General features: G+C 33.5%; 2 protein-coding genes across 2 annotated transcripts; both read right to left on the bottom strand.

The window, feature by feature from the left end:
* Positions 1–1,136: 1,136 nt before the first annotated feature.
* Positions 1,137–3,698, bottom strand: LOC143304308 (glutathione S-transferase-like). Its single transcript, XM_076626757.1, has 4 exons — positions 3,590–3,698; positions 2,486–2,621; positions 2,007–2,174; positions 1,137–1,749 (listed from the first exon to the last, which is right to left on the bottom strand). Exons 3-4 carry the CDS (start codon positions 2,149–2,151, stop codon positions 1,442–1,444), a joined length of 453 nt encoding a protein of 150 aa, XP_076482872.1. The 5' UTR covers positions 2,152–2,174; positions 2,486–2,621; positions 3,590–3,698; the 3' UTR covers positions 1,137–1,441.
* Positions 3,699–4,599: 901 nt separating this feature from the next.
* LOC143304300 (glutathione S-transferase-like) lies at positions 4,600–6,815 on the bottom strand. The gene is made up of 2 exons (XM_076626747.1): positions 6,053–6,815; positions 4,600–5,025 (listed from the first exon to the last, which is right to left on the bottom strand). Exons 1-2 carry the CDS (start codon positions 6,287–6,289, stop codon positions 4,858–4,860), a joined length of 405 nt encoding a protein of 134 aa, XP_076482862.1. The 5' UTR covers positions 6,290–6,815; the 3' UTR covers positions 4,600–4,857.
* Between the last annotated feature and the right edge of the window lie 8,147 nt (positions 6,816–14,962).

The raw sequence follows: 14,962 nt of genomic DNA, 5'->3' as shown, positions 1-14,962 counted from the left end.
TGTTAAATACAAAAAATAGATTGAAATTTAGATTATGAAATATAAAAAAAATGATATTGCATAATTTACAATTATTTTCGATAGCTTACGTCAGTATGTTGGAGTGTAAACTATAAAATATTCAAAAACTGATACCATTTAGACATAATTTAGAAAAACAATAAATTGCGGAAACCGATAGTTAAATCTCGATACGATCGATACTCCAAAACTCTAATCCTAATAATTACTCAACAATAATAACCGATAATTCATGTTGATTAATGTTTGAACTCCGTTTTTTTTCTGTATGTGTATACAAATTTTGTACAGTTTGATAAAGCGAAATTAAATTATCATCTTTTTGTACTACTTCAAACATTGAGATTTGTCATCTTCAAGGTCGATCACACATATTTTCATATTGCGGAGTTGCAAGGGTAATTAATTTTGCAATCGGTTTTCCTTTGATATAGATGTGAATACAAACAGCCATTGATTGACAATATACCGAAGCAATTCTAGTTTAATTTGAAGTCATCGATCCTTTGATATTTTTGGAAGAATAGTAAAAGTACAGAGAAAACAAGAAAAAATGGCGTTAACTAAAAGATAGCTCCAATGTATCTCATAAATATTATCTATGTATCATTTGTAAGATGTAAGTGACCAAGATATCGAATTATACAAAAATTGTATGTAATGATTAATACTTGAACGTTACTTACATTTATGTACATGAAAATTTGATCTTTTATTAACTAAGTTATTGATCGACAAAATGACTTCCTACATAATTCTCCGCCTGAACTGAAATGCATATTTTTTTTTACGCAAGCCTTATGTGTAGCTAGCAACGAGCAACCAGATTAATTACTTTACACACGGTCGTATCTTGTTTGCTGTAGGCGAGTTCTCTCGTGTAATCAACGAAGTACTCAACTTTAAAGCGATAACAGAAGAACATTATTGTATCGATAAAAATCATGCTTTCTTCAAAGAAATATGTAACTCGTATTTTTTTTAAAGCAACCCTCATAACGTATTGAATAAAATAATCATACATTTTTTTTTGTTCAACATTTGTAAAATACGATATTATCAAGATCACCAAGGAGGTAATCTTCAATTCTTAATGAATATAATAAAAAACATAATTAATGATTGTTTGATGGTTTTATTATTATCTCTATAATACAAAAGCACAACATCGTGTCAACAGTTTATATAGTTCGTATGTTTCTGTAGGAATACACAAATAATAGTTCTCCGTCACAACGTAATCTAAAGGGAAAACCCTAACTAAATGACAAAAATATCGGTAATAGCTGGAACTAATGAATGTTAAAAGCAATCAGTATATTCCATACAAACTTCCATCAACACGATTCGTTCTTCGTTCTCTCAACACACTAAGACCGCAATCTTTAAACGCTTATAAAACCATAAGCAATCGTGAAGTTTAGAATTCGCTAACTGGGCGTCTCTCAATCCAGTTTTTGATCTTGGGCAGAAGGAGGACCTTTTTCTCCAGCAGCTTCAGATTCTCGTAATTCTCGATCAGATCAGACTTGTACATAACGTTCAAATAATCGAGCAGAGCAACGAATGTTAAATCAGCCCAAGAGAGAGTACCATCGTAGAAGTAGCCGTCATTTTCCTTCACTTGCTGGTCCAAACGTTCTAAAATGAACGGTAGCGTCTCTTCAGCAGCCTTGCGTTTTGCAGCTTTGACCTTCTCGTCCTCCTCATAGTGGAAGGCGGCAATTTCTGAAAATTTGTTTTCAGTTAAATACTATTCGCTAATGTTATACTAACTTGAATACAGTGTTGTGCGAAATTTAAATGATACTGAAGATAGAATTACAATCCTTTTTAATCCTTTGTCTTGTATTGTTGACATACGTGTATCGTTCGATTAAATCAAATATTAAATCGGATTTCAACTAATAAATACCTGAACAGATATGTACTATCTGTTATCAAGATTCTCATAAGATTTATGCAAAACAGCACTGGATACTCACTATGACGAATATCATGAATAGTATCAAGAGTGGCATCAATATGAAGATTTGCCCAGTCAGTCTTTCCAGCTAAGTCATATTGTTTGGCTAAGTAACGGCAAATAGCTGTAGACTGAGCAACCTTCCTTCTATCAGCTACGAGCATAGGAAGCAGGCCATAAGGAGTCACTAAAAACATACAACTAATAGAATCAAAGATTCTATCGAACAAACAGATTATGATGCTTCTTAAATATCTAGCTTCCTGTTATCTGTTTTGGAAAGATATAATTTAATTTATTGATAATTTATCAGCAAACAAAAGGCATTGTCCCCTTAACAATACCTATTGTTCTCCCACATATCTTATAGAGCAATGGAGAGTAAACAATAATCTCTGTTATACTCTGCATAATTGTGTTCTACTTTATTTAGCTACTTTAGTTAAATTAGGAAAGATGAGATTTAAGAAACAGAACTTCTTTAAATTTTAAGCTTACAGGGCTTTATTTCTGGCCAGACGTCCTTTTTGATACGTTCATCTTCAAATGGAATACTAGCATAGCTGAAGAAGAACGGATTGGTTCTGCCAATGCCGTAACTGGGAAGTAAGTCAATTTATAGAGCGGCATCTTCCTGGAAGTATAATATATACAAAGTAAAAACAAAGAATCATTGATGACAAGAATTATATTATTACAAATTATGAAGTATAAGACAATTTAAGTAAAAAGCATCAACTACTAACTACTCGCATAGCTATTTGTATCTTTATATTTTAATATAGCTTAGATATAAAAAGAATATTATTTTTGGATGTAATAATGTATAAACTTGCGCCAAATATTATAACGAAATATTGCACTTTCTATTTAAGTAGGATAGACATATTACCGGCATTTATCTTTTTTCTATAGCAATGAAATTGTTTATAAAAAAGTTTATAAGAAAACTATCAATTAATGCAAACAACGCATTTCAAAATATTAATTACACTCGCGCGATTCGTTATCCCTAGTATTAATTTAACCATATGGTTCTATACACCCGAGACCCTCTAACAGTAATTTAGTACCATTACTAGTCGTATGTACAATGTATGTTTGTATACAACTTTCGTAACTACAAAACATTCAGCAGTGATTATATATTCTTCCAAACATAAGAAACATTTTCTAATTGCATACTTAAATTTATCGATCAATTATGAACATATGATAACATTTATTTCTTTCAACTACTAATTTTCAAATCCTCTGCTGTTCCGTTAATTGAACGACGCGCCGACTTTTCGTACAAGTATCTTGTATCTTATCTGTATTATTTAGTTATCAATAAAGAAGAAACATTTTCTAATTGTATATTTAAATTTATCGATCAATTATGAACATGTAATAACATTTATATCTTTCAACTACTAATTTTTAAATCATCTGCTGTTCGGTTAATTGAAGGATGTCGGCTGTCTGTAGAAGTATTTCATATTTATTATTTAATTATGAATAAGGAAAAAACATACAAAATATAGCTTTTAAACGGTTTATTATTTATAAAGAGAAACTTTGACTCGAGATATATATACTATATATATACTATTTACTTACAATTTTTTTTTTAAGACTTCAAAGTCGAAACAAGCACAGGAAATTTCCAAGCCGGTTAACAGAAACTTGAATGAGACAAAAATAACCTTTAGATATCTATATGTTCTTCTTCCCCTCTGTTGCTTCCACGTAACTCTTATCCTATTGGTGGAGCTGTGCTGATATGTGAAATTATGTCTACATAAAAACATCCGGAAAGACTCATTGAATGATTTTATAGTTTAAGGTTAATAAATTTCCATAAATTAAAGTTGAAAATTTATGAGAACATGTTTTCTGTAACAAAACTTAGTAAAAACAAACTAGTAAGGTTTATAGATTCTTTAATGATTATGTACGTATTCATAAACTAGTTCGATAAACATCGTTGGATAAAACGTCGAACAACACACAACATTGAAGCGCGACATTTCAAATTCAAGGACAAATATTGCGAACAAATGATATTAAATTTACAATAATCTCATGTAAGAAAAAATAAAAGGGATAAAGGTAGTACAGAAGATAGAAAAATCTATAAAACTGGTGGCTGGGAAATAGAAAATATATAAATTTATGTTATTAGAGTTTAGTACTTCTGTCGATCAATGTGTTACGACCGTTCGCGGAGAGACGCAGTCGCAGTAGCGAGAGGCGTAAATTCTCGCTACGATTCGGTGAATCGACGCCGCGAAGTAGTCGTTCCCCTGTTTCGGTTAAGATAAGAGGTGGTTAAATGAATATGACACAGTATAGTAAGTTATATTTCACCGTTTATTCCAACAACTTATAACGAAGGCAGTTACGCTGGTGCGTATGTACGAGATGAATGAGTGACTGATCTGTGGGTGTGTCCTACCCGGTGGAAGGATATTGACCGTTCGAAGGATGTAAAATCAGAACTGTCTTGGGAGACGATGCTGTCTCGGAGGAAAGCTAAGGATGGGTGTGTCTAGCGCACGGGACCATCGGATTTGTTGGTGACGATTTTAGTTAGGATTTTAGTTCAAGCTGAGTTGACCGTGATTCAATTCACGAATATCGGAGAGGAAAAGTCGTAATTCACAATATTACACACAATAATACCTTCACATAAAGGAACACAGCTCAGATGAGACTTTTTATAGTTAAACTTTAAACGTACTCATAGAAACGAAATTTTTTCTTTAAATAGAACTGTTACATTTTACGACACGTATAACATCGAACATTTACCAACATAGCGATGCCAGCGTACATATATATATACTGGTGTACTGGTCATCTTTTTTCCACACGTTTTTAGCTTTTTAGCTGTTTGTGAATGGGCGCCTAATCAGCCAATCAGAAATGGCCGGTATTCTATAAATCCTTTTCTTCAATGCTCGAAGAGCTGGATATTTATCCAAAGCTGATGCCCCAAACATATACTCGAAATTTTCAAGGGCCGCTGCAAACACGAAGTCCGCCCATGTCGTCTGAAAAAAGGTTTGTATACATTTATTTTGTACCTCCTCTATTAAACAATTTCTTTAATTTACCTTGAAAAATGTGAAAAATCGAACTCTTAACTAAAGATCACTAGCTTTTTAGGAAGAATTTGGATTTTTATTTTATTGTCAGAATTTAATGGATAATTTTAGAAACTTCAACCTTTGGAGGTATTTGTTAATTAAAAATGACAAAACTGGTATTATGTAAAAAAGAGTAATGTGTATCCTGAATCAATGTCGAATGGAAATTAGACAGTTCTATAAAAATAATCCTTCTCACGATTCCACAACTTCATAGCTTAATTAAATACAATTCTTCGGCGATATAATTACAAATACATTTACAGGAATTGTGTAATATGATAAATATCTCGTTAAAGAAATTGAAATCGTAAACTGTAGATTCTAGTATTCTTTCACTTTCATGTTTCCTATGAGCCCTTCAATCGCTAAATATTTTGCAATGAAACACGTATTATTAAACAACATAATCATACTAAATTAATTTAATGTGACTATTTATTATTGTTATATAATAACACAGTGATGAAAGAAATAAACTGGTCAAGTAATCTAAGGGACGATAATACGTATCTATGTCAGTGACAGTGAGAAAAATTCAGATATCTGTACTTAAGTGATTACACTTATAAGTATCATTATATATTATATAAATATGATATTTCGAATGGTATCATTTATCACTCATTAAACAAGAGTGTCATATCCAGAGAAATGATTTTACATATCTTAATCTTTGCTTTGATTACGATAGTAATAATTTCTATCAAACTTGATGAGGAAGATACATGAATAATTATCTAAAAGCTGAAAATCTTGGCAAATTCATTTGTACATAAACTAACAGGAGTGAATTTTAAAGATACACTCTGCTCTCAACAATTAAAGCTGTCTTGTCGCAACAAAGTTTCAATAATTTTTTATGGACAACATGGCCCAGTTTGCACAAAGACTAAAAATTTTAACATTAAATTTGGATAAAAAATCTTACGGTAGAAGGAATGATATATCCTTTATTTTTGCCAATAATCTGGTCGAATTTAGTCAAGTAAAATGGTATTGTTTCGTTCAAAAGTTGATTCTTCCTCGCTTCCTTCTTTTCAGGATTCTCCTCCATGCGATAGTAGCAGATATCTGAAACGTATATGAAACCAACCGTTACGTTCATTTGTGTTTTTCCCCCCAAACGAAGAGAAAATAAGTTGTGAAAGAAGGAGTAGTCTCTCATAGTTCTTACAATTTCTTCATTCTCTTTGCTTTCTTCAATATTGCCTCAACAAGTTCCTGTGGTCACGATACTTGAAATGTATACAATGTTACCAGCGTGGAAATTGTCTTGGAAACTTGGAAAATCTTTCAAGAGGAACGACATTGCTAACTGAGATTCGAGAAAGGAAAGGTAAGTAAATCCTTGCTTCTACCTAGAGCTTTTTTATTTACTTCTGACGAGTAAAGTACTGTTATTAAAATTTGATTAAAAGTACCAAGAATGTCGAGATATAAACAACCATTTGTGGAAAGGTCAGGAGAAGCAGAATTATCGAATAAACGTTATATAACTCTTAGTGATTAAGTAAGAGAAGAGAAACGAGAAAAAAGTCTTTTATCTAGGTCTTAATAAAGTATACTATATCTATCTAATTGTATACTTAAATTTATCGATCAATTATGAACATGTAATAACATTTATTTCTTTCAACTACTAATTTTTAAATCATCTGCTGTTCGGTTAATTGAAGGATGTCGGCTTTCTGTAGAAGTATTTCATATTTATTATTTAATTATGAATAAGGAAAAAACATACAAAATATAGTTTTTAAACGGTTTATTATTTATAAAGAGAAACTTTGACTCGAGATATATATACTATATATATACTATTTACTTACAATTTTTTTTTTAAGACTTCAAAGTCGAAACAAGCACAGGAAATTTCCAAGCCGGTTAACAGAAACTTGAATGAGACAAAAATAACCTTTAGATATCTATATGTTCTTCTTCCCCCCTGTTGCTTCCACGTAACTCTTATCCTATTGGTGGAGCTGTGCTGATATGTGAAATTATGACTACATAAAAACATCCGGAAAGACTCATTGAATGATTTTATAGTTTAAGGTTAATAAATTTCCATAAATTAAAGTTGAAAATTTATGAGAACATGTTTTCTGTAACAAAACTTAGTAAAAACAAACTAGTAAGGTTTATAGATTATTTAATGATTATGTACGTATTCATAAACTAGTTCGATAAACATCGTTCGATAAAACGTCGAACAACACACAACATTGAAGCGGGAAATTTCAAATTCAAGGAAAGATAAATAACAAATATTGCGAACAAATGATATTAAATTTACAATAATCTCATGTAAGAAAAAATAAAAGGGATAAAAGTAGTACAGAAGATAAAAAAATCTATAAAACTGGTGGCTGGGAAATAGAAAATATATAAATTTATGTTATTAGAGTTTAGTACTTCTGTCGATCAATGTGTTACGACCGTTCGCGGAGAGACGCAGTCGCAGTAGCGAGAGGCGTAAATTCTCGCTACGATTCGGTGAATCGACGCCGCGAAGTAGTCGTTCCCCTGTTTCGGTTAAGATAAGAGGTGGTTAAATGAATATGACACAGTATAGTAAGTTATATTTCACCGTTTATTCCAACAACTTATATCGAAGGCAGTTACGCTGGTGCGTATGTACCAGATTTTTTTTTTTTTATTTATTTGTTGAAATTACAATCAATTCTCGCGTTGAGAATATGTACGAGATGAATGAGTGACTGATCTGTGGGTGTGTCCTACCCGGTGGAAGGCTATTGACCGTTCGAAGGATGTGAAATCAGAACTGTCTTGGGAGACGATGCTGTCTCGGAGGAAAGCTAAGGATGGGTGTGTCTAGCGCACGGGACCATACGGATTTGTTGGTGACGATTTTAGTTAGGAGAGTGAAGGAAGTGGCTTCGTTGTTAATTGGTTAACGAAGGGTCTTAACCGCCCTCGAGAGAATGTGGTTAGTGGGAGGAAAGTTGCAGCATACGTGAGAAAAACTAACTTTCCCTTGTCCAGTCGGGGTAGACAATAGTCTTTAGAAATTCTTCGGAAACAGACGTTTGTTTGGTTTGAAGGACCTTTTCTAGGAAATCTATGAGATTTATGGAAGGTACTTGAAACTATGGAGGATACGCTGCGAGTATCCGGTGACATCTCGTTGCCATATTGCTCGCGGTGCGACGTAACAAAATGGAATAGAAAGATTATACCACAGACGAAATTATACTTTATACTTTATTATACTTTATACTTTATTATTACATTACATCAATTGACATCTTTGGAATTACAACGATTCGATACACATTTTAACGTTTTAAACGTTTTAACGTTTAACATTCTAACATTCAGTTAGAACTTTGTATTGATTAGAGATATTGTAACGACCAGAAATATCGATACATATATCAATACTTTTACCTCGAAATTCGTAGATTCGTACTCTTCATTGTCCATACAAATTGTGTCATATATGTCCAAACCAAATTTAATTTCCAATTTAAAACCAAAATTCTTTTTCGAAAATGGCACTTCCAATTCTTCTTATTCTCACTATTTAATTGCTAGCCGTATCAAGTAACAACGAAAAAAATAATAATATCTAAACGTTAAGCAGGTCCATATTTTGGGGGATACAATTAAAAAAGTAAATCGTCGGTGGAATATTGTTTCATCTATCAAGAATTTTGGAAGATATAATTAGAAAGGGTAGAAAATTGTACTCCTTATCGAGCATTTTTTGAAATACGATTGAGAAAGTGGAATCTGGATAGAAAATTGTTTTACCTACGAAGCATTATAAAAAGTAAGTTTAATAAAACTATACCTTGGATATTTCATATATTTTTTCATATTATACGCATTCGTTAAAATTTTACACTCCCAAACATCCTGCTATACTTGCACAAAAAAGCGCAGTCTAGTAATATCCCCCTCACTGCTCCTCGCATTTTCTTTCTAATCATCTCTCGTTCGCTTTTCCTGATATTATTCTCAGCGTAAGTTCAGAGTGGCGGTTTTTAAACTCAGGAACGCGCGGCTGTTCGTTAAATGAAATATCAAACGTAAGAATTGCCGCAGTCTTAACGCGAGATAATTCATTTCGTGGCACAGAGCGCACGTCGTTGAATATTAATTCATATCTCATATAAGTTGCGAATAAAAAAAGCAGATAAAAGAGGACAAAAATCCGATAATTACCGCGAATCTTTACGCAATTTCAAGAAATACAAAAGAAATTTGTTTGTAAGCATGCTACTAAGTATTATTAGAAGTACTGTACTTTCGATATTTTACATATTCTTGCATATTTTCTACATTTTTCTGTATTTTTGTATCCTTAAACTTTCCGTAAACGCGTAAACGTCTGCGTTCTGACAATGACAAGGAAGATTCTACTGATAAAAATAAAGCATCGAATTTCACCGAACTCTCAGAAATGTAATTCTCAGATCACATAAATTAAAAAGAAAGAACAAAAGAAAATACAAATATATATATATACATACGTAGCCACAAATCAATTTGGATCACGACAGATAAAATAGGTAGCAATAATGTCTCCACGAACATTATCATAATTTATTGGAATTTACATAAAAGCCAAAGAATGCTATTGTTTCAATGACACGGCGTTTTGTCGAGTTAGATAAATACGAATTGTGTGTTTGAACAAGTGTTCGGTCGTGTTTCACGCGACGAAAAAGGAAATCACAAGACAAGGTGTCGCCTCGTTGGAAGCAACAAATCGCAATACGAGGGTGGAAATTGGGTGACACCGGGAGGATTACGAGGGATGAGAAATCTGTCGAGAGCGTGAAAGGCTCGCGGTCACCGGGTTTCTCCAGTTCTGTCGCTTTTAACGCCGAGTTCTTCCGCTTCGAGGATAGAAGCTGCGAAATATCGAGGCCATTGTCCAAAGATTTTCAAGAATATCCGATGCAACGTCTTGAAATTTACGAGAGCAAGTCTGATAAATTCTTATCTCTGGTCCATTCGTGGCCAACTTTTTAATACCCTCGTAACTTGTAACGACAAATAAAAATATTGGTACAGGCCAATTTTTTTTTGGATAAAATCTTGTGTGAATTTACGATTCTTCGTTTAATTTTTTTCCCTTATTGTCTTTACATATTTGGAGTTTAAACGCGTTATAAGTACGTTTTTTTTTAACATGATTACGTAGAATTCTTATTCTGAATAAATTATTTGTTTCCGCTTCATAACTGTTTCTAAATTACAGTGCATTTAATCTTGAAATGCACAGTAACATTTTATACTTTTTACGTTCTAAGGAATTTTCAGGATCGGTTAAAAATTAAATTACAGTAATGGTAATACTCAATATTAATGTCAGACGTGGATACTTCACTGTTTCGTATAATAATTTGTTATCTTGGCATCGATCAAGGTATTTAATATACAAAGCGTACAGATTAATAAGAATTTTAATTAATCCTTCTTCTATAGTATTCGCCGTTCCTTTCGAGCTCGTACCAATTCAAATAGACTTTCGAATAGATTTCAAAGATTTGTGTGTTCAAATAAAACGCGATCTTTTTTATTTCCCTATCAGTCGTCCCGTTACTGTTCCGTAGTTTCCAACAGATTGCAGATTCGTTTAAAAAACATTTGTAACGAAAAACAAACCCACTCGCAGAAATGTTATTCAATATCGCATTTATAACTTTCATAGACATCCTCCTCTCATTGCTATCATTGTAAACAGATTGAAACTTCGTTTGCAAACACTCGCGATTAAAAAAAAAAAAAGAAGAATTAATCTTAAACAATTTTATCTTGTGCTCCATTTATAATTTTCATAATTGTCTTCCCGACGATGTATCATTTTAAATGGCTTTTTTCTATCCATCTATGTTGCAGCGAGATCAACGGTCCTAATTTAATTTAATTTAAGAAACGTTCTCACATGCTGTCACACACTCTAATTAGAAAAGGATCATGAAACATTCGGTTTATGATATTATTTGTTTGTAAATCTTCCTGCTTCCGGAAACTTTTTTAAATATGAAAATATTTATATACAAAATTAAATATTTTTTTCAATATCAACACTTCTTGCGTTTATGTTGTCCTAGTCAGAATTATATTATTTCGTGTATCCTGTTGCTTTTTATATGATAGTCCTCCCGTTGGCCGCGGATTCGTTATTAAGCCTGAGGCCCTCGTCACTAGTGTCACTATCGACAATAAAGGTACCCCACCCGCGACCGGACGATGGAGAACTCCAACACGGAATCGCAATCTCCCGCGAGCCCTGCCCGGGAGGGCGCCTCGAGCTCGGACTCGGAGATTCAGACTCGACATATATATTATTATATATATTATATATACTATTATATCTATATAATATATGTATTTATATCTATAAATATACGTATAAATATATCTATTTAAAAAAATAAAGTTGACCTTCATATATCGCCAATAATATCGCGTGCGTATAAAGAAACTAATTACATTTAATTATTACATTTACATACATTTAACTATTATTACATGCATTTACATACATTTAATTATTATTTTTTTCATAATTATATCTCGTTTGAAATATTTTTCGACATAATTAATTGTTTCAAAAACACATATTCCAGCCTTCTAAATGATTTATTTTGCGTATTATACGAATTATTCCATCTATAAATAAATTGTTCTCTATACACACAAACACGCACACAGTCTGTTAATTACACGAGTTAATTGTATCATTTTTCTCGATAAGTTGACAGAGCAAGGAAAATGAGCGACGAACCTACCTACAAACAAATCTACTTCAATGCCCGTGGTCGTGCCGAACATATACGGTACATATTTGCATATACTGGCATCGAGTATACCGACGAGAGGATCCCCGAAGAACTCTGGCCTGAATACAAGGATTGTAAGCGTGAAGAATCGATTTTTACTTTCATCGTTCAACTCTCAGGTATCTACCATTTACTCAAACTTTTCTGTATATAAAACTTTCGTTTCACGTGCAGGCTAAACTTACTTAAAGTAAAATTTCATACGGAATAAAGTCGAACTTTTCATTAAGTTTTGCTTCCGTAATATCGTGTTTATCGAATACCAACTTAATTCACTTACGATTCTCGAATTTTTGTGTTGCAATCTTTATTGTTTTCAATGAATCGAAGCATTTCGAATATTTTGAGAAAACCGTAAATAGGTGACTTAAAATAGGAATACAAAAATACTTCTACGTTTCTCGTTAATTTAAAAACTTTTTAGGTCTTGTCGGAAAAAAAGGATAAAAAATTGAAATCAGTTCGGAAATGAACAAGAACATAGCTAAAAAGTCGAAAGAACAAAGCAGACATAAAATTCGATCTTCCGTTGCGACATTTCTATCGTAAATAGTATAATAAAAGTTTTACGCAACATAGTCTTCGATATAATCTTATATGTCGCTTGCAGATAGAGAAACCAAAAATCAACGTAAGTCTGTAAATCAATCCTGTCGGTGTAAAACACAAAATTACGTTCGCAAGAGACATTCGATTTATATTCCTTGCATTTCAATTTTCATTACAAGAACCGTGTACATTTTCTAATATCTTTTCCGTGTCTGGTATTATGCGACGTGAATTTTTTATTCGCAGTTGTAAGTCCACTATCATTGCATAAGGTCTTCCTTATGCAATGCTGCAAAACGATACTGATCGTTCCTCGTACATTCAGTACACCGCATCGGACAGATTCGTTCCTTTCCGTGAGAATTACAAATTTTATACTCGATCATTTATCCTTGATTTTAAAAACTTTAGGTTCTTCCCAACAGTCAAAAACACGCGATACCTTGTCCATCGTAATCGTAAGAAAAGAAAAAAAGGAGAAAGAAGACATTTCTGTATTTCTTTACTAGGCCATGTTGATTAAAACCGAAATGATTTCGATTCATTTATTCACAAGAACGCAACGGCCTCGGAAGCTGTGTTGTGATTTCCTATCGATCGTTTCCCTCTACACAGTGTTCATATGAGCCATGTTTGTTCTTAGCAATGCCTTATAAAATGCTGCCTGTGCTGGAGATAGACGGGAAACCGGTAGCGCAGAGTAACGCTGTGGCGCGATACTTGGCGAAGAAGTACGATCTAATGGGAAGGAACGAATGGGATGCGATGATATGCGACGTGCTCGTCGATGCTCTTGGAGATTTGAAGCAAGGTGAGTAACTGATGAGATGACTTTGCATTTGTCTCACCACAGAGACAGACGTTCAAGAATTCATTGTGAAAAGACGAGTACAAACAAGATACGTATGTCTTTCCGTTAAGCGAATGTTACAGTTTGTTTGCAAAAGTCAGTTTTTAGATTATAGAATCGTAGATAGAATTTAGAGGATAGAAACTTTTAGTAGTCACTTTTAGTTTAGTAAAGTCTTATCGACAATAAGCAGACTACGTTATGATACAACGATTCCAACTGAAGATTTCTATCGACATCACGAATTCGATGGCTTCCAAATTTTCTTCTCTGCAATCTCAGACGCTCAACTCGAAAGAATCTTTTAGATCCCCCGACAAACACTCGACTCAGGTTATCTATTATCGTAATCTTCCTACGGGATTTTTTTAACTGCGTTGCGTTAACGAATAACGGGATAACATCACGTTTCTCTCAACGCCTTTCAACGTTCTACAACTTTTATTCTTTGCAAATCCCTGTCTCTATATGATAAACGCTGGTTATCCGCGGAATTTACGATTTCAATTTCTTTAACGAGATATTTATCATATTACACAATTCCTGTAAATGTATTTGTAATTATATCGCCGAAGAATTGTATTTAATTAAGCTATGAAGTTGTGGAATCGTGAGAAGGATTATTTTTATAGAACTGTCTAATTTCCATTCGACATTGATTCAGGATACACATTACTCTTTTTTACATAATACCAGTTTTGTCATTTTTAATTAACAAATACCTCCAAAGGTTGAAGTTTCTAAAATTATCCATTAAATTCTGACAATAAAATAAAAATCCAAATTCTTCCTAAAAAGCTAGTGATCTTTAGTTAAGAGTTCGATTTTTCACATGTTTCAAGGTAAATTAAAAAAATTGTTTAATAGAGGAGGTACAAAATAAATGTATACAAACCTTTTTTCAGACGACATGGGCGGACTTCGTGTTTGCAGCGGCCCTTGAAAATTTCGAGTATATGTTTGGGGCATCAGCTTTGGATAAATATCCAGCTCTTCGAGCATTGAAGAAAAGGATTCATAGAATACCGGCTATTTCTGATTGGCTGATTAGGCGCCCATACACAAACAGCTAAAAAGCTAAAAACGTGTGGAAAAAAGATGACCAGTACACCACTACATATATGTAGTATCGTGGACGAAAGGCCTAAGAAATATCGGGCGAACTATGAACAATGTCGCGAGAGCCGAGGCGCCGTCGGGCCCATCAATGTGTCATCGGTCTTTTCAAGTGCATAGTTTCGTGGAAAAGACCTACGTGACCCTGGCTACGAGCGTCTGCAGAACACGTGTGCGGCGGGCCTAGGAAAAAGGCAATAGAATGCGACAACGGCCAGAGTGTGAGTCGAGAAACAGAGTGTGAGTCGAGGAGCCGAGTGCGAGTTGAGCGGAGACAGAGTTTGCGAGTGGCGTTGCCGAGAGAGTGTTGATTGCGTTTTGGTAAAAGTCGAGTCGCTATCTAGTTATTTAGTTGCGCTGTTTTCTGTACGTTTGGCGTGAATAGTTCAGGTTGAACAACAATCGTCTTTTTCTGTCTGATTAACATCTCTATTGTCCACTCCTTGTAAATACATTATATCACGATATTACATATTTTTGGGGGCTCGTCCGGGATTGGACAAGA

The sequence above is a fragment of the Bombus vancouverensis genome, unplaced genomic scaffold (genome assembly GCF_051014615.1).
Source record: "Bombus vancouverensis nearcticus unplaced genomic scaffold, iyBomVanc1_principal scaffold0030, whole genome shotgun sequence".
Taxonomy (NCBI): Eukaryota; Metazoa; Arthropoda; class Insecta; order Hymenoptera; family Apidae; genus Bombus; species Bombus vancouverensis.
Note: the sequence above shows the minus strand (reverse complement) of the source record. Positions and strands in the feature narration are given on the sequence as shown.

Excerpts from the sequence above, each read along its gene's own strand:
- LOC143304308 (XM_076626757.1), bottom strand. The coding sequence starts at position 2,151 with ATGCTCGTAGCTGATAGAAGGAAGGTTGCTCAGTCTACAGCTATTTGC. Across the intron at positions 1,750-2,006 it reads TATTCATGATATTCGTCATA|AAATTGCCGCCTTCCACTAT; the intron begins GTGAGTATCCAG and ends ACAAATTTTCAG.
- LOC143304300 (XM_076626747.1), bottom strand. The coding sequence starts at position 6,289 with ATGAGAGACTACTCCTTCTTTCACAACTTATTTTCTCTTCGTTTGGGG. Across the intron at positions 5,026-6,052 it reads GATATATCATTCCTTCTACC|ACGACATGGGCGGACTTCGT; the intron begins GTAAGATTTTTT and ends ACCTTTTTTCAG.